Below are 20,819 nucleotides of genomic sequence, written 5' to 3'. Positions count from 1 at the left end.
GGCTTAATTTTCGGACTCTTGAAGTGGCCATGCCATGCGTCTTAAACACCACCAAAATAGGAGGGGAAGAAAACAAAATCTAGGTAACAACAACGAATATGCATAGATGATAGATGCATACACTGCATGCGTGTGAAAGTCAAATACAGATTCCTCCATAACTAAAACCCGTTCCAAATCTAGCCCAAAAAACCAGCCACACCCCCAAAACCTCTATTCTCAGCATATTCCGGTATAGAAGCCCGGTTTCCATGCACAAACCCTCTCACTTCAAATACCCCCCAAACCCTCCTCATTCCAACCAGCGCCTCTCTCTATCTCTCTTTTCCTTCTCCTAACCCTCTTTCCTATTAAGAGGAGAAGGAATAACAAAAACAATATACACAATGGCTTTCGCTTTCACTTTCACCAAAACCCTAATTCTCTTCGTCTCCCTCTCCTCCCTCCTCCTCCAAACCCACGCGGCCCGCGGCCCCCGCACCGTCCAGGCCCGCCTCTACAGCCTCTGCAAGCCCACCACCAATGTTGGGCTGTGCTACAGGACCATCCTGCCGGAGGTGCTGGGCCTGCCCCGCTTCAACTATTACAAGGCCCTCGAGGTGGAGATGCTCGTGACCCAGAAACAGGTAGGCATTATCAGTTCATCACTCACTTTTAAAAAATTACTTATAATATGTTGTTTCTAATTTTGTATATTTGAAATGCTGTGTCTCTTGATTCTAATAGTTATTAAAAAAAAAAAAAAACTGAACCTGGTGAGTTGCAGGTGGAGAAAACCTCGAAGTTGATAAGCGTGCTCCTGGCGAGGCCCGGAAACTCGAAGGATCTCGGCGACTCACTCCAGATTTGTAAGGAGCAGTACGGCAACATCATGGACTCGATGGCGGAGGCCAAAAGTCAAGTGGCTCAGCGCAACGTCATAGAGGCACGTTTCAAGTTCAGCTCCGTTGTATCCTACTATGAAAGTTGCAATGATTCCTTCACCAAAGGGACCTCGCCGATTGTCGAGGAGGCGCAGGGCGTGTACGACCTCGCCGGAAACTGCTTGGACATCATGAAAGCCATTCAAGATAGAGAGAGTCGTCGCCGTCGAGGTACGGGCCCGGTTACAAGCCCATAAGCCCAGGGACAAATTGGCCTTTGCACTTAGTTAGGCCCAATAATATATTCAAGGCCCGTGATGCTGCTTAACAAGGAGAGATTGATTATTATTATATTTTTTTTTTTATCGTTTTCTCATGTTGGTTTGTAATTGTCGTCTCGGTGCTTTTGTGTGGATTTGGAGATTCAATGTTATGTGAATAATAATGTGATACTAATCCTCATGGAGAGAAGAAACGAAGAGATTTGATTTATTTCTTTATTTATTATTCCGAGATATTTTTGTTCTTATTACGGGTTCACATAATCACGTATCTGTTCATTACAAAAAATCAGGAAAAAAGATTTTTATTTTTTACTTTACAATCAACTGACTAACTTAATTCAGTAAAAAAAATATACATTTATAACAAGGACTATTAATCGTTCAGTACAAAAAAAGGACTATTATTTCTTTCAGAAAATAAGGCACTATTTCTGAAAATAAACTTAACCAAATATATTGAGCTTTTTTCTGTCAGAAAATTTTCCTAATTAAACACAAATATTTTTGTATTATTTCTCTTTGTTGGGTGTTATTGACCTTTTTCTTCTGACATTATATCTTCCATCAAACAATTTGACGGTATCATTCTTTCTGTTTCATTGTGGCTTTGCCTTTTTGGTATTTGTACCAAATGTCTTTTCAGATTTACTTCCACTAATATTGCTAATTTCATCTTTTTTGTGACAATCTTAAAGCTTATGTTTTCAGATAATTTTTTAGGTAGTCTATAATTTGCTCTGGCTAAATGCAATTATTGCTACTACTTATATTATTCCTTAATCAAATTAATTATTGTATCCTTATGTAATATAATCATTCAGTGGTTTTTGTTCTAATATATTAATAAATATGTTATTTCTTGTTCCTGGATAACTTATTGTGATATATGTATTTGCTCTTGAGAAAAATTCCATATTTTAGGCTGTTCGTATACTTCACTTTTTTTCAACTATAAATATTCACCACTCAAAAAAAAAAAAAGTTTTCTATTTTTAGTCCTTTCTTTTTATTGTCTTCATTATTTTGAAATGTATTTTTTCCCTCTATGTTTTATGTAACAGGACCACCTCGATCTATTGACCAACAAATTTATTATCCCCCTGAGTTACGTTTTATTATGAGAAGCTACTACACACTTAACGCAAGATATTGATTTGAAAATAAAAGATTATAAACGCCGATTGTAAAAAAAATTACCAACACCAGAAATATGAACACAGAATTAACTTTAATACCAATGGAGCTAAATCCGTAAAATGATGAAAGCATTCATGATAGACCGTATATAGAGACATTCAAAAAATTTATAAAATACACACACACTTATATATATATATATAAAGAGACGAAAGGAAATCATTTCAGTTCATTTTTAGCTTTCTATACTAATTGAAAAGTGTTTGATATTATGATAAATAATTTTTAGTATTTTTTATATTGTTAATTGAAATAATATTTTTAAATATTAGATTCTAGTTTTTATATATTTTTAAAATTTTTAAAATATTTTTTTAAATATATTATTTTACATTTTTTCGTTATTTAATAACTAGTTTTATTAAACATTTATAACTTTTTAATTTGCAGCTAATTTTTTAAACTAATTTTACCAACAAAAACATAGCCAATAATCTAAAATATACTTCCAAACTATAATCCCTGGTAATTAATTATTTGAAATATAAATAAATCCTTAATTATAATAATTTAAATCCTCATAATATATATATCAATCAAATAGTAACTAGAATAAAAAATAATTCAGCAAGACAGTAACATTTTAGATGGGAGGAAGAATTAATCTCCATTCTCCCCTAACCCAAAACATTCGTTTTACTAAAAGAAAACAAAAAGAAAATGACACAATACTGCACTTGACAATTCCATCATCATTCACGTAAAAAAATGGATTCGTCACCAAAAATTTATGAGACGGTTCCGATGACGTTGCTAAATGCAGAAGGGGCACTTTGTTGCACCGGTGGCATTTTCTGAGGACCCTGAGCTTTCTCCATATCAGCGATAATATCCAAGCAATTCCCTCCCAGGTTGTAAACCGCGTCGGAGTCTTCAAAGAACGGGATTTTCCCATCTTCAAACGCGTCCTTGCACGCCGCTTGGAACGACAAAACAGCACTGAACTTGAACTTAGCCGTGATGATGTCCTTATTAGCAATCGCGGCTTTGGTTTCCTTGATGGCGTCGAGCATGCTCTTGTACTGGTCCTTGCAAATGTCGAACGAGTCCTTGGACGATTTGGTGGTGCCCGTTTTGGATTCTAGGGTTTGAATGTTGGCTAGGGTTTTTTTTGCCTTCGCCAGGGTGGCGTCCACTTCTATGTCGAGCGCCTTGAAGGGCTCGATTCTGTTCTTGAGGAAGTGGGGATGGATGGTCTCGGCACAGAGGGCGGGGTTGGTGGTTTTCTTGCAGAATTCGGTGATGTCGGATTGGAGGTCGTGGTGGACGATATTGATGTTGGTGGCGGTGGCAAGGGAGGAGAGGGATGTGATGAGGAGAAGAATAATGAGAGAGGTTTCTGAAGTGAAATGGTGATCCATTTTGTCTCTTCTCTGAGGAATAAGGTGTTGGAAGATCAGAGACAAATGGAATATGTAAGGTAACGTACGTAGCCTTGTGTTGGAATCAGGGGAGGGGGGTGGGGTTTTATAAGGAATGCATGTGCATGGAAACCGGGTTTCCATACAAAATGTGGGATAAACTTAGAAAAATGTCTAGTAGTTATACTTATAGGGTTTGATCAATATTAATATTTGATATAAAAAGCTACGTATACAAGACTTAATTTGTGTATTCCATTTTTTGAACGGTTGGTGTTCCTAAAAATTTGGTGGTATGGCAACAAGCATCCACATCAAGAAAAGAAACTTGAGAAGGAAATAGATAATGAAATGGAATGGCAACAAAGAATAACCCAGAGAGAATAATGGGTTATTAATTAATTAATTACCCCCTAAATTTGGAGAGATTATTAGATGGTTTTCAGCCATTACTTGTTTATGTTCTCAATCAATCTCTTCTCCATGTGATAAATATTTAAGTTTTTAAACTAAAATAATTAATAATATTTGATTTTGCGGCATAAACATTAGCTGATCGATCTGGTTGACATGTTGAGGTCCAAAAAAGTTTTTCTATCTTCTCAGTTAATGACTTAGTTCATGATTAATTGTAGCTCACTAGCTTGGTGTATTTTCCATTTGGTATATAATGTAGGAACTGTACGTTTTCTCAAAATACGCTTATGAGCTAGTTGTAGCAATGGAGGTTTCTCAAATGTTTATAGCTTTATTTCGCAACCCCCTATTACAATATGCAGGAAACGAATTTTCATTGTAGGGATAAGATTGGCTTGAGCTAAAGCATGGTAACATATATATGGTGTCAAGTTCTTATTGAGAGCCATTGCAAAGCCTTCTTGTCTTCATTTCTTATTTTCAGTTTTAAGTCTCTTAAAAAAATCAGTCTTGAGTTAAATAAATAAATAAAAACCACAAACTTTCCTAGTTGATTATTTTTAGTCTCCTTTGTACAATTTTGGTGCAGAAAAATTTTTGGTCCCTAATTTATCAATTTAACTAATATTATTATTTATAAATTTTAAATAATAAATATTATAAAACTAAAAAATACAAACCCGTATACGGGACTGCTGTCTGAATCTAGTTTAAATCAATGGTGTTTTTTTAGATGATAGTTTAAATCAATTGTTAAATGTCCAAGTATGTTACTGGACATAATGGCCCCAATTATTAAATGTAGGATAGTGAAGCAGAAATGTACTTACCTACTGTTTCCTGCCAATTTAAAAGGCAAATCGCAAGTAGAAAATATTCACTTTAAAAATATTTTTTTATAGAAAATTATAAAAAAATATTTAATATTTTACTTTTATGTAATTCGAAGCATTAGGGTCAGATTTTTTAAAATAAAATATTAAATTTGAGCAAAAAAAAAATATATAATTTATGGGAACGGGAGAGATTTCATTTCAAGTGACTAACTAGATTTTTCATAAACGATTAATTATCTATAAAATTAATAAATATTTCATACTAATATAATAATGATCTAAAAATTCAAAACATTTATAAGACATTATATTATTTAATTTGTATTTTTACTGGATAGCAAGACACTAAATTTTTATTTTATTTTTTACAGTCAACAACTTTGAAACAAGAATTAAGTCATTAAAATTGAATTCAAATCAGGAGTGAAATGAAAAGGAATATACCACTCAATATTTACCAAGCAACGCCAACTCTGCGAGGCTCACTAACACTCTTCATAGGAGTTATGTGGAAACGGCAACCTTTCCGGTTTTACAAATTTTTTGGTCCCCCTCAAAATACTAATGAGAGAAATGTGTTTTTTATGGGTCATCACCTCAAGGTGAGCCATATTTAAAATAATTTTTTTTTATTTTTTTTACTTTAAATATATTGGACTTTTTTAATAACATATATTACTTTTTTTTTTAATCAAAAGTCTTTTTTACTTTATAAATATTAATAATAAATATTTTCATAAGTTTTAATTGTTTCACTTTTGTGCCCTCCGGTTATCACTCATCACTCTGTTTGGTGTAAAACCAGAGACATTTAGTGATGATGAACTACTTAATCATTTCTACCGTTTAACAATTAGAAAGAGAAATGGAGAAAAGAAAGAAACTTGCAGGTATAATAAAAAATTTATAACGTAATAAAAGAGAAAAATAATATAAAAAAAGTAATATGTACAAATGGAATATATGGGAATATTATCAATTCAAATGAACACGATGTTTGCGAATGGAGATGGCACACGTCAGGCAAAATTCAGAATAGGTCGATTAGCATGACTTTGCAATAAATATGAAAACTTATATAGTTGACTTTAAGTTAAGAAGCTTGATATGACGGATAACAATAACAATAAACAAGTGCAATAATTAATTAATCTGCAAGATAAAAATAACTGACAAAGGGTACTTATGCTCAACTGACCATGAAAACACTTTGAAAGCAACTTTAATTTTGCAACCACTGTAACCAATACAGTTTCTGAACAATTGGACTCTACTAATAAAAAAAGAAAAAGAAAAAGAAAAACTCCTTTTTTCTGTAAAATTCAGATTTAGCTTAATGGTTTAGAATTGTATCTGCATGTTCCTGCACCACTTTCCAGGCCATGATGACATGTGTTTTCTCAGTTAAAGTTGCTCCTATGGCACACCTAATAACGAAAGCCCCTCCAACAATTGCATGAGTCATGTACACAAGTCCTGAACCATTTATTGAATCAAGCAATTTGCGGTTGATTTCATTTGCAGCATCCTCAGTTGTTAGATATCCATTTTGGACCCTACCATTACCAATCCTTGCAACTGCACAAGGTAAAATCCTAAAGCAAACCACAGCAAGATTTCTAGGCACAAAAATCTCAAACCTCTTGTCCATTCTTACCAACCCTTCAAAAGTCTTAGCCATTTCAACGTGGCTTCTGAGGAAGTTTCTGAGATTAGCAACACCATAGCTTCTCAGAACAAGCCAAACTTTGAGTGCACGGAATCTTCTGCTCAAGGTTATCTGCCAGTCCTTGTAGTCCACCACTTGATTTGAATCAGAAGCACTGTTTTCTAAGTACACTGAATTTGTTGATAGGGACTTAATCACAGAAGCTGGATCCTTCACCCAAAGACAGCAACAATCTAAGTTAGTGAGAAACCACTTGTGAGCATTGAGACTGAAAGAGTTTGCACCCTCAACTCCATCAATCAAGTGTCTGAACTCAGGACAAATGCATGCACTTCCAGCATAAGCAGCATCAACATGGACCCACATGCCATATTCTTTTGCCACCTTGCACAGTGGTCCTAATGGATCAATTGCAGTGGTTGAAGTTGTTCCCACAGTGGCACAAAGATAACAAGGAACCAATCCTTTTTGAACATCTGTGTGAATGGAAGATACCAGTGACTCTGGCAACAAAGTGAATGAAGTTGACTTCATAGTCTTGACAACCCTAATATTTTTGGGGAGAATTCCTATTATATGAGCTGCTTTCTGTACAGCACAATGTGTTTGATCAGAGACATAAACAACAAGCTTGCAAATATTTTCTCTACCAATTTGGCTAAGTACTTTATCCCTAGCAGCAACTAGTGTGACCAAAATGGCCTCACATGTTGTACCTAGCAGCACACCTCCACCACTACCTGAAAAGAGAAAAGCCTTTGGGAGCTTCAGAACCTGACCTAGCCACTCCATGACAATGCTTTCTAATTCTGTTGCTGCTGGTGAAGACACCCAATTGAACCCTACCAAGTTGAACCCTGTGCTCAGCATCTCACCAAGAAACCCTGCTGTGCTACCGCTGGAGGGAAAGTAAGCAAAGTAATTAGGGCTTTGCCAGTGTGTTATGCCAGGGACTATGTGCTGCTGCAAATCTCGAAGGATGGTTTCAATTGGTTCAGGGTTGAGAGGTGCAAAAGATGGCATGAGTTCTCTAAGATAACCTGGTTCTACATGGCTCAACACTGGATAGTTGGCAATGTTCTGGTAATAATCAGCAAGGAAGTCAATGATCATGTGCCCTTGCCTCCTGAATTCTTGTGGATCCAAAGGGTTCATGGCCATGAATGTTTAATTAGCTTGCAGTTTGAAGAAAATATAGAAAGAGATATAGATATAGAATATATAGAGAGAAACTGGAGTGCACTATGAAGACAATCTTTTTGTTTTTTTGGTTTCAGATTATAATACTTTTGTCCATATATACATTTTTTTTATAAAAGAATAAAATTATCTTTTATATAATTTCTACACTCGTTAATTAATATAATTTAAAATCTTTATAGCGTCATATATTAACTTTTCTGTTCATACTGATATCAATATGCAATTTGTTTTCACTGGATTTTCATGCAATTTAAGCACTAACATAACCAAATAAACATGTTCCTCATATTTTCTACTCTCAAATTAAAAGCTACTTCATACAGGTGTAGACAACAATACTTGAGTAAGTTCTTTCCTGGTATGTTGAAAATTCTTAGCAGCTGAGTTTTCCTTACGTTGTTTTGCTTTCAGTGTAACAGTCAGAGACTTACTCAAGTTACTTCACGCATTACGCGTGGCCGAAAATATGTTACACCACGTAATAATACGATTTTTCCAACCAATTCGATCAGTTTCGAGATGTCATTAAAATCGTATATATAGTTTGGTGGAAGAATTAAATCAGGCCTATGTTGAAAACTTCTGTAGCTAATATTTGTAAAGCTCTAGCTAGCTAGCTAGGAGAACAACTTTCAAAGAATGCTAGTAAATTTATGCATACCAAGATTTTTTTTATACAGATTGGTTGCGCATAAATTGACCTGGACAATACAGCACATGTACTTTATTATTTATATTTACAATTTAATTAAACTTGTAATTGTGTACTTATAATCACTCGTAAAGTAGGAAATAATAAATGAACATCCCAAGATGGGGTGGTTTAAAGTGAAAAGAATAGAGAGATAAGAAAGAAAAAGTAATATAGAAAAAAGTATTAAACATAATAAGTGATATAATGAGAAATGAAGAGAAAGATTATTTTTAAAAAAACAAAGGATAAATAAAATTAAAAAAAAATATGAATTTTTATGTTCTTGATTAAGTAATTCATAAAGTATTTATTCATCTATAAATGAAAGCATATCAAGTGAGAGGAGTGTTTCTGTGTTTATTAGGATTAAATCACAAAGTGATATGGCTTTTTTAAGTGATTGTGTGATAATTATAAACACTTCTCTTGAGTTTAAAAAAAATAAAAATAAACGCTTCTCTCACTTAATACACCCCACCGTCCGTACATAAATGTTTGTCAGTAATTTATATTTATATTAGGAACAAGCCGTTGCAAATTAAAGTATAAAATTATGTGCATGCCCACTATCACCCTCTATAAATATTCTCCCAAAATAACAGGTCCACTCTCTATATATAGAAGGCTTTATATAATACGCACTTGGTACTTTTTTGGTAGGTGGAACTTCATACCCAGTACGCATGGAATATATATAAGAATTTGAGAAATTCTTAAAAATTCAACATACGATTAAGCAGTGGTATTTAAATTCATGTAAGATTTAAAAACTTTCAAATCAAGAATTAAGAAATGGTTTGCAGCCATGCAACAAAATACTCACACGGTACACTTTTTTACAAACATATTCTCATGCAATTCATCTATTACGCACACTTAATAAAATTAAATGATCACGTTTGTAGGATTTATTTCGATTGCCGAATTAAAAAGTTTAGGTACAAACTACACAGTACTAGTACAAAGATTTTCTTAGTGCTTGTGAATTAGATTCTGCCCCTGCTGACCTTCTTGGTGTTAATTTGCTTTGAATGTCACAGTTAGAGGCCCACTAAATTTAAAACTTCAGCTAAAAACAGTACATATATATGAAATAAACGAGTATTTAAGTTGGCCGACATTTTTAATATTGGCAAGAAAGGTGATCGATAAATATCTCAATATATCATAATAATTAGAGGTCACAATTTTGCCAACAATTAATATAACTACAAACAATAAATTCGATTGCTAATTTCTAATCCTCATTAAAATCAGACAGTGCTAGTATTAGATGAAAGAATTGACGATGCTAAGCACAGGTCCAGCCACGATATATATCATTCTTGTGGCTGTGAGTAACGCTCTGGAACAACAACTTTGAAAAGAAAATAACAATGGGACATAGCTCGTGTAAAGAGCCATTAAATAGCAAGTGAATTACCAAAGAAAAGTGTTTTTTTTTTTTTTTTGTTTTTTTTACTGCACCAAAGAAAAGTGTTAAACAACATAAAGCACATTTTTTTATCCATATGCTTAGTATTTGATAACCTCACTCGCGTCAAGAATATATTATGCTATCAAAGATATTAAAACATCAGAAAATTAAGGTCAATATTAATAAAGCTAGGTGGGTTCTACAACGACAACGACAACTCATGAGTTAGGTCCAGTAAATTAAGGTGAGTTTAAAAAAGAGAGTGGGTATTTCCAAGAATTTCCTAAACCCAACAAAACTCGACAAAGATGGGATTGGGTTTAAATATTTGAAGCCTACATTTTTTTAATCATGCCTTCAAACTCACCGCACCTTTTATGGGATCAGAGGTGAACAAAGTCAAATTCACTTTGTCATCGTGCCTAAATCTCAATCCTTCTTGATGAAAGAACTACTTCACCTTCACAAAAAAAAATACAATAATTCAAACAAAAATACTTTAATGACATAAATTTATTTCATTTTATATTTAAATTGTTTCCCCTAAACTAAGAAGAAATGTAATAGGATTGTCTTTCAGACAATATTGACTCAGGGACAATTATTTTAGAATAAATATCAACTCGATAAATTGACATTGTCTCTCTAAAATAATATCAACTTAGAGGATAATTATTTTGGAATAAATATCAATTTTATACTTGATAAGCCGACATTGTTTATTTAACACAATATTGACTCATGGTTAATTGTTCCAAGATAAATATCAGTTTTATCCATCTTGAATAAGTGACACAAAACATAGACATATGAAAATCAACCTAAAGACTATAAGTTAACTACAAACTCAAGAAATTGACTCAACTAAAGAATGTTGTAGTGACAAACCAACTTTGGATAAATATGATATAACCTATTAATTAATTTTTTATTTATTGTTTAATAATATATGAAATATTTTTTTTTGGTGAATCTATTTCTGGATCAGTAGTCAAGGACTAATTCATCGAGGTATTGAGATTTTTTTAAGAGATTTATTTTATCCAATAAATAATTTCTCATATATATACCTAAAAATTAAATTTATGATCACACATGTTTAAGTGATAAAATTATCGGTCAACTATATTGGGTATATAATTTTTTTTTCTATTTCATTAAAATGCATGCTAATAAATGGTAATGTTATGATGCTTTTGTGTTTTTCATTTATACATTTTCAATTATCTATATAATCTTAGAGGTTCTAAAAGAATAAGAACTCAGAGTGAGTTTGATTGTGAACAAATAGGTGAAAAATAATTTTTAAAAAAAATATGTGTAGTCTCACATCTTTGTTACACTACGTTAATTTAAATGCTTTATCTCAATTCTTTTTCATTTTATTATCTTCCACTCTACCAAGTCAATCATCAACAAAAATGTCATAATTAGTCTATTTGTGATCACAGTGGTGGGTGTGTGTGGTGTTGGGGGCGAATCTGGGTGGGGAGGTTTGGGTATGGTGTGCTTGTGAATTGTAGGATTGAGTTTGTGGTAGTGTTTGGGTGGTGGTGGTCACACGATCTGAGTTTGTGGGATCACCACTATTTGGTACGAATTTGTTGGTACAAAAATATATAGTAACGAAAATGCAAGTCTCAAAACATGATGATCATATATACACGAACGTGTAAAAATAAATAGTGATTGGATTCATAAGTCACTTCATTCAATTCTTTTATACACACATTTGTATTCCTGTATGTGACTTAATTAACAATATACATTGTATTGAATTTGTGAGAAAAATTTTGAATTTAATTTATTGATGTCAAAGAACATCTATCGTATATAGTTATTTCTTATAATTTTATGGGTCTTGTAATTTTATATAAATTTTAATATTTTTTTAAAAAAATTCACCTCAATATTAAAATTGTCAACATGAATATTTAAATTATTTTTATGGGTTTTATGATACTTAAAAAATACGTTATTTATGAAAAAAATTTAAACAATATTATTTAAAATTAAATAAATCATATAAACACTTTGATGCTCTATAGAAAAACCCATGAGCTATAAATGTGTGACTAAGCGTGCATACCTAGGAATTATGCAGGAATCATATTTTCGGACAAGAAAAAAAATTATTTTCTACCAAACATTTTCTAAATCTAATGCTCTGATCTTTTTTTATATGGGTAAATGTTAATACTAATCTCCACTTGTAGTTATAAAACAATAAGATAAAAAATGTGGAAGCAAAAAAGCAAATTATTAACATCACAGAAGATAATAATCGTGCCACATGACAGTTCTCACTCTGATCCGGTGAAGAGTACAATCCATTTATACTTGCAACATCATCCACATTAAGTTTCCTCCGATCCTATTCACTCCAGCATGCACAGACGCATACATCACAGCACGACGATGCGAGCTATGACCAAGCCCAAGAAGGTGACCAATCTCATGCATGGCCACCCACACAAAATCATAATACTCCCTCTCTATCGGAACTTCAACACTCCACGGCTTATATGCATCAACATGCAACCTTCCATCGGGTGGTTGAAAAGCATGTGCCAAAACCGGTCCAAACTTGTCAAACGAAAACTCATCTCCCTGGTCTCCGCTGAAAAACCTAATCAAGAGATTCCAACTTGAAAAATAGTTATTATTAAATTTATGTATAAAATTAGAAATTAGAAAGAACTTAAAAGAAAATATTAAATCACTATCCTATTTTACTTATTTATTTTTTCTATAAATATATATATATATTTTTTCATTTTTCTCATACAATTGAGTACATAAAGAGTCTTGAGGGTAGGGGGCAAGACTCTTGTTTGTTCCCTCTAAATTCATCCTCAGAAAGGGGAGAGACACCGTGGATTTGAATTACTCTTACGAAGATTTTAACAAAGACTATCAATTTATATTTGTCGATCAAAAAAGAAAAAGATAAGATGCGCACGACCATTGCCGAAACGCCTCTCTGAAAACCCTCCGTAGAAACCCTAACGGTGCACCTTCCGTACCGGATTCGAACACGTACCTTAGGTGTCGCATCTTGGTAACGATATTAGTTTCATGGTCTCTGAATCCAGTTTTCCCGACACGTTTAGGTTGTAATATTCCTGGAACTTTTTTTTATTGAGGTTTCTAAATCATGCGTGTTGCTGGTGTCGGTGTTGTTGAAATTGGTTTCGTAGTCTTCTAGGTATCCAAATGCCTTGAGATATTTTCTGGCACTTGTGATTTCAACACTTTCTAGTGTCACACCCTTTTGAATGTTCTCGGGATTTTGAAGGGAGGGTGTAGCTGATATAAGTAAGGGTTCTGGAGTGAACACCGAAAAAGAGAGAAGGAAAATAATGAAGAAAGTTTTGAACATGGCTTCCAAGAAAAGTAACGCGCGGGAACTATGCGTGATTTTTAAGAATGAGTAATGTTCTAATGGTGTGAAAAAGTTATTTAAAATGATTTCTATGTTCATCTTTTTTAATTCTTTCTCTTATGCCATTTATCTCATCTTATATATATATATATATATATATATATATATATATATATATATATATATATATATATATATAATCTTTTTTCACGTAGCTAAATATGGTTAATGTAATTAGAGTATTGATATTCATTAATCCGATTTTAGGGTAGATTAAGTTGAAAATAAGAAAAGATAAAAAGTGATAAAAGTAACCGGTGATATGATAAAATAGAATAGGATAGAAGTAAGATGGAAGAAGAAATGAACATATAATAAGTATTTTTATAAAATAAAGATAATAATAGTAATGATATATAATCTACTTGTAAAAAATAGTAATGGTAATCATCAAATTAAATTTAATATTAATAAATATATTTGAAAGAGATAAAATAAAATAAAAAAATTAAGTTAAATGTTGAATACATTTGATAGGATGAATCGTAATGAGAATTAATATAACTCTTATGAAAACTCACATTTAACTATAAATATTCAGCTAATTTTTTTAAAAAAAATAATCAGAGGAGAGATATAAAAGAGAGAACATGGCCATAATAGTGCTTATAAGTTGTTATGTACTGCAATACTGAATATTCCAACAATAGAAAGAACCCTTGCCTATCAAAATCCATGTAAAAGCCTCTTGGTTCATTCTTGATGTTGCAAAAAGCCAATCATAATAATCCTAATTAACACAACAGAGTTCCCAAGCCTCCATTATTTCTTATTTGTCATAAAGAGTCCAAATATCACGCCATAAACTTGTCCTCATACAAAGTAACAACAATATATTTACACGTAACCTTCAATGAAAAACATTTCCCCAAAAACCAAAATTAAATTAATTAAGCGGGCGAACGCCTCCACCACAGCTCCTCCACCACCATGCAGTACCCCGGCCGCCGCCTGCAGTACCCCTGCCACCGCCGGGCAGCACCGCTCCAACACTCATCTAGTGGAAGTGTAGGCCAAATTGTTTTTTTTTTCTTTCTATGCTCGACTAATAGATATATACTAACTATACTATAATAATTGTATTTAGCATATAAGTCAAGAGGCAGTTGCTTCCTGCACCTCTCTTAAGCTTTCAGAACACCTAATCCAAAATACAAAATTACATTGTGAAATTATCTCTCTAGAATGTAAAAAAATATATATATATATTATGAAATAGTGCAGAGGAAGGCAAATGGGAGGTGCTGGAAATTAATAATTTCCAGGTCATGACCACATTGAACCACCATAGCTGGCCTGGTCCACCATGTCTATGTCAAAAATAGGCTTGGCATGTGAGTCCAAGGTCTTGGATGATGGAAACCCACTATGGGTTGGGCTAGTGGGCCTAAGCCCATGATTGGAAAAGCATCTGTTTTGTCTCACCCGAAGATGGGCCACCTCAGCCTGGGCCCGGGCCAATTGGGTCTGTAACACATCAATCTGTTGCTGAAGCGAAGAGATGGCCCCAACACACCCATAAACAGGGTCTCGGACTCTGGCATTGGCCTCATACACCATGCTACTCACTGCATCCCCTCGTTGATGCATCGGTAGGTCCTGAAAAATTCACGGTTATTATTATGCTTTCATCAAAATAAAAATACTAGAAAATTAGTGTTTTTATTAGGAGAAAATAAATTATACATTTATAATATAAAATAATTTTATAATATCATTTATTTATAAATCATCCAACATATAAGTTAATCGACCATGATTTCTAACTAGTTAACAATGTAAAAATTTTATTATTGACAATGAATAATCATTATTTTATGATTCACATATTACTGTTTACTTCTGATTAAAAAATACTTTTAGAAGACAGGTTCACGTGGTTCAGAAGAAGCAGAACGTTAACTTAAATATTTTTTTATTGTGCGTGGAAATTGAAGGTCCTGTGCAACGGTTTGCAATATCCTATTCTCAAGTGTGGTTTTACAAAAAGTTATATTATTTATATAATTTTTTTGTTATTTTTTTATATCATCAATCAAGTTACTAAAACGTTTTTTTTATTATATGAAAATAATATATAAATAAGTAGTAAAGCTATAATTTCTGTTTTATAAATGCGCGTTGCTTGACTTTGGGTGCCAAAATCACGTTCGCAAGCTCCAATTGGCTCCCCCCGTATAGCCAAAAAGATAATGAAAGAAAAGGTTAATTTTTGAAATAATTAAACAAGTTCATCTGCTTTAAAATTTTAAAACTAAGCAGTCACTATATATATACCTTTACACGTATGACTCTAATTCAGTTTTTAAAAAAGAAAGAAAGAAAAATGAAAGAGTACTCAAGCAAACAAAACTGTTAATCATTCACCGCAAAATAATGAATATAATAATAAATTTGTTTCAAAGATTAACTTGGATTAAATGTTAAAATATTTTATATTATTATTGTTGAAGAATTTGCAATACACATATTATATGTTCTTTATGAGTATGTTAGATTTATTTATACTTTTCAATATACTTGTAAAACATTTTACGATCGAATGATGCAATGTTCTAATTTATCATGTTTTTTTTTTTTTTGTATACTTCATTCGGAAGTTGCTAAACTTTTTTTTAAAAAAATTGCGAATGAAACATTTTTTTTTTCATTTTTTCCCCGACTATTTTTGAACAAAGAACCTCTTCTCATTTCCTGGTCGAGCAAACCAAAAAACATTAAGCTGAAGATAAGGTGAGGACTGAGGAGTAAAGAGTGACATTTACTGAAAGATCGACTAGCATTTTGTTTATTTTTAAGTTGATTAAAAATAAATTTTAACCAATTCAAATTTAATCATTCAATTTAATTTAACTATAAACTGTATTTTTTTTTATTTAAACGTATATGACATTGAGAGTAATTAATTATTAATATTAGAAAATAAAAACACTTATGCGGTGGGGTTTTTGCGTGTAGAATTTTTTGCTCAAGATGTGGTGGGGGTTTAACTTTAAACTTTAAAGCACTTATAATACTTTTATTTTTTGATTACTTAAAAATTACAATTTACACACATGTGAGCTTTGAACCATTTAAAAAATGCAATCCAGGTTAAAAAAAATTAGCTCAAAAGACCAATTAATTATGGTTGGATAGTGTTTACGTCCGAATAATTTGAAGATCTCCTTCATTTGGCGTGCCCCAAGATTTTAGTAGAGGTGCATGTCTTTCCATGATGCTCAAAAGAGTGAAAATTTTTCAACGTCCTAACGCCAAGTAGAAGGGGCAAAAGATTGAAATTAGTAGTAACTTATAAACAATTTCACATAAATCTATGTCTTAAATTGAATCAAAAGTACCCCTCAAAAAACAATTCAATCAAAAGTATAAAAAGTTAAATTAGAAAACTTTTTGCTTTATCTGGAGGAAGGAATTAATAACGTTACACCCACACTTGTTTTTAATATACCGAACAAATGTATCAGAAATTAATCAAGAGAATCCAAAACTCTCTTAATGTTTGTATATAAATCTTGAAAACTCTGTTGACAAGTGTAAAAAAATGTTACAATTCGTAAAATAAGATAAATTATGGTTGTAAAAAAATTTAGAATTCAAAAACACTAAAGATTTTAAGATATTTGTAAAGGAAAGTTCTATAATGTGAGTTGTGACAAAGCCTATATTTCGAGACACAAGGTATATAGTACTCATATATATTCTAACTCTAATATCACATTAAAAACCACTTCAATATTTGCACAAATTAACCCCCACCCCAAACGTAATGGTATATTGTTTGGCTGAATTGTTTGCAGAGGAAAAAATAATTAAAGTGAGTGTTTACTGCTGACTTTATGATGTTTGGAGATTTTAATTTTGATTGTTGAAAGTATATTACCAAAAATAGTAGTTCAATATAATTAATAAATCTTCAAAGTTACCATATATGACTATACAATTTAGTGATTTTCAAGTGTTGATTTTTTTTAATTTAGTTAGTTTTATTTTGTACATATATAAAATAAATGTAACTAAATCAAATTTGTGTGCTGAATTTTTACTTTTAGTAACAAATTAAAGTAATAGTTTGAGCGTGCTAGAGTCACTGTATATATAATCTGATTAAACTAATTAGGTAGGTTAAGACCGTTAGTTTAAATCTTTTATATGACAAGAAAAATGTTTCTATTAATAGATCGTGACATATTCATCTTAAAATCGAATAAGTTCAGATTTTACTTTAAAAAATCAAAATCCCAAATAAAAAAGCTGCCAACAAATTCTATTTTAACAAAAAATTTAAGCAATAAAGAGGACAATATAGTATGTTTTATTTTATTAAAAATTTATTCATGATGTTTATATGTAACATAAGCTATCTCATATTTTTTAAGCCTATACCTTGTAAGTTTTGTGTTTCAGATATAAATTTAGACTCTTTTAAGAAAGATAATTAGGATTTGTGTATGCATTCTGAGGAAAATGAGGAGCAAAGTCCAATGAAAAACTATTTATAAATATTGACAATCAAAAGTTGCCTAAGCTAGACATGTGGGGTAGTGATCTATATCTAGTGAAATTAGGGAAGAATAAAACAAGAGAAATAGTTGGAATAAATAATAATAAAAAAAAGGTGAACCTGAAGCATCTTGTTGACATTGCTAGCACCAAACACCTTGTGCACATTTGCAAACTTTTGTGGTTCATCTGCTGGAAAATATGGAGCAAAAACACAATCCTGAGCACACCTTCTCCTCAGAAGCTTGCATGCAGCACAAGGTGAGGCTGCACCTTGCTTTCTACCACCACCTTCCTTCATCAATTCTAAGCTTGAATAAGAGGAGTGTAGTACTACACTAATTAAGCCTTTTCTTTTTTGACCTTCTCTTTAAAACAAAATATAAAGAGAGGGAAAAGGAGTGTCGGTACAAAAGAATATGGCTAATAGGACATGACAAATTAAAGATATATACCCAGTTAGTGAGGCAATGGACAATGGTGAATGGAAGATGAAAAATGCTTTGGAAAGTTAACAAAAGTTAGAGGCATGTGGGAGAGATGAGTGGCAAGCATTATATATAATTGTTGTTGTTATTATTATTATTATTATTATTATAAGGTAAGGCCAAAACGTCAAAGGGAAAAAAAGTGGAGGGCACCACTTCGTCACAATAGGGTAATGATTTTTAACCAATGAAAGTTATATATATATATATATATATATATATATATATATATATATATATATATATATATATATATAGCTAAAATATAATTATGATCCTCATATTTATTTTTTAAATTTGTGATTTTAATTTTATTATTTTTTAATTGAGATATTTTTCTTACTTTTAAAAAATCTCTTATTTTAATCCTCTTGCTCAATTTTAGACTTGTTAATTGTGTATTTTATTAAAAAAATTTAATAAATTAAGATTGTTACTAATTAAATAATTTTAAAAAATATTTATCATATATATAATAAATAAATATTTCTTAGTTGATGTTTACGGAATACATATATCAATATTTAACATTAATCATAATGATTAAAATTATAATTTTTTTAAAAGTGAGAGATAAAATGTCTCAATTAAAAAATGAGAAACTAAAATTACAAATTTTTTCAAAATAAAAAATGAAATGTCTCAATTAAAAAAATAGAAAGATTAAAATTAAAAATTTAAGAAAATAGAAAGATGAAAGTTATATTTTAGTTATTTTTACGGTTTTTTAATTATTAAAAGTTACACGTTAACTGTGACGAATTAATCAATGATCAATTATTACATGTAGGTCAGAGATTTATAATCAGATGCAGGCCTCACCTAAAACTTGAAGAGATTAAATCAAAATAGAAATAAACTAAAAATTAAATATGTTTTTAATTACTTCTCCAAATAAAATAATATTTTTTAGTTTCTAAAAGATAAACTATCTTTTTTAATTCTTTATTTACAAAATGTATCATATGTCCCATTTCAAGGGATTTATTTCTCCACTCTATAAATAAGATTAAGTATATGCTAGCTTTTAATTATTTGTTGATAAATAATTGCTTGTTATAATTATTTTTAATATTCAGTAAAAAATAATTATTTTTAATATTAAAATTTTATTGTAAAGTATTTTAAATGTAGAATAAAGTAATTCAAATACATTCTAATTGGTTGCACACTTCACCAGAAAAATAATCACTATTCACTAATTAGTTACGACAATAAAAGTAACATGTCACCTTTGTGTTTGATCGTACGCTGCAATCACTCCCCTCTTGTTTGTAGGGTTAATTAAAAGGATTATATTTTTTTTATTTTCCAAAAATAATAAGCACATGCAGTATCATCTCAAGACCCACTTTCAATATATAGCTCCAACATCATAGTTGATGACACCATTATTTTTAAAGAAAAAAAGTTATATTTATAAAAAGTTTTAGACGATCATTTTATCATAACTTATTATATAAGATAAATTTATTAAATTTTAAAATAATTATCTAAAAATAATTTAAACGAAGATCTATAATTTGATGTACATTTTTTATATTATTAGTGTATAAATATTATATTTCTATTTCTTTTATTAGTTTCAGCATTTTAATAACGAGCATTGTTAATTTTCTTTTCTTATGTTATTGGTAACATAATTAAATATATGAAACTAAATTAAATTATATGAATGAAATCCACTGTGAATTTTATACATTTATGTATTGAATGCAGAAATTTTAAACTCTTTGCTACACGCCTATACCTCCCATCACAAATAGAAGCACATGATAATGATATGTTTTATTGTCAAGATCTTTGAGTTTATGAACCCCAATAATTATTTTCATTCAACTCTGGGGTCTACTGGTAGTTAGTCAATGGCTACGCTTTAGGGGCACTGACCTAGGTTTCGCCACTGTTTTAAAGGGACATAAACCCTAAAAGGAGACAGCAATAGCTAACAGAAGACAATTTAAAATGTTAGTAGTATATAGTTTTTGCAAAAAAATACTCAAACGAATTCATTACGTTTTTTATAAATTTGTTAATTCTCATTGACATATAGTATGTTTGTGTTAGATTTCTATCACTTCCACTTTGAAAAAAGTGACAAGTGACAATGGGTGATAAATGATATACAAACAAAAAACACCCTCTTAATTCTGCTTCGAGAATGGAGTTTAGTCATTTTACCATATGATAATTAATCGAAATAAAACAAATAGGTGAGAAAAGTTTAGAGAGTGGGAATTTGTTTTATTCTATAGTCAGGACATGTCTTGAGCATAAGCTAAAACTTATCAATTCAAAATGTTTGTGTTATTTTAATGTCAAAGTGTCACAAGTATTCGCTAACACTTATTGAAAGAAATTCCTTAATTTAAGTGGAGTACTTCACCCCAAATAACAGTGAATGTTTTCTTTTTACTTCTTTACTTTGTACACTTTGATAGT

At 31.1% G+C, this 20,819-nt stretch overlaps 4 protein-coding genes across 4 annotated transcripts; 1 reads left to right on the top strand and 3 right to left on the bottom strand.

Moving 5' to 3' along the window:
• The first annotated feature begins 292 nt into the window (after positions 1–292).
• Positions 293–1,338, top strand: LOC114425574. Its single transcript, XM_028392518.1, has 2 exons — positions 293–626; positions 767–1,338. The coding sequence occupies exons 1-2, from the start codon at positions 387–389 to the stop codon at positions 1,118–1,120; spliced, it is 594 nt and encodes a 197-aa protein (XP_028248319.1). The 5' UTR covers positions 293–386; the 3' UTR covers positions 1,121–1,338.
• A 1,512-nt stretch (positions 1,339–2,850) lies between these two features.
• LOC114425606 lies at positions 2,851–3,777 on the bottom strand. Its single transcript, XM_028392546.1, has one exon. It carries the CDS (start codon positions 3,703–3,705, stop codon positions 3,073–3,075), a length of 633 nt encoding a protein of 210 aa, XP_028248347.1. The 5' UTR covers positions 3,706–3,777; the 3' UTR covers positions 2,851–3,072.
• A 2,302-nt stretch (positions 3,778–6,079) lies between these two features.
• Positions 6,080–7,876, bottom strand: LOC114367137 (tyrosine/DOPA decarboxylase 2-like). Its single transcript, XM_028324242.1, has one exon. The coding sequence runs from the start codon at positions 7,786–7,788 to the stop codon at positions 6,292–6,294; it is 1,497 nt and encodes a 498-aa protein (XP_028180043.1). The 5' UTR covers positions 7,789–7,876; the 3' UTR covers positions 6,080–6,291.
• Positions 7,877–14,032: 6,156 nt separating this feature from the next.
• Positions 14,033–18,421, bottom strand: LOC114367320 (LOB domain-containing protein 4-like). Its single transcript, XM_028324479.1, has 2 exons — positions 18,011–18,421; positions 14,033–14,985 (listed from the first exon to the last, which is right to left on the bottom strand). The coding sequence occupies exons 1-2, from the start codon at positions 18,188–18,190 to the stop codon at positions 14,653–14,655; spliced, it is 513 nt and encodes a 170-aa protein (XP_028180280.1). The 5' UTR covers positions 18,191–18,421; the 3' UTR covers positions 14,033–14,652.
• Between the last annotated feature and the right edge of the window lie 2,398 nt (positions 18,422–20,819).

The sequence above is a fragment of the Glycine soja genome, chromosome 9, assembly GCF_004193775.1.
Source record: "Glycine soja cultivar W05 chromosome 9, ASM419377v2, whole genome shotgun sequence".
Classification (NCBI taxonomy): domain Eukaryota; kingdom Viridiplantae; phylum Streptophyta; class Magnoliopsida; order Fabales; family Fabaceae; genus Glycine; species Glycine soja.
The sequence above is the reverse complement of the archived record's forward strand: the minus strand, read 5'-3'. Positions and strand labels throughout refer to the sequence as shown.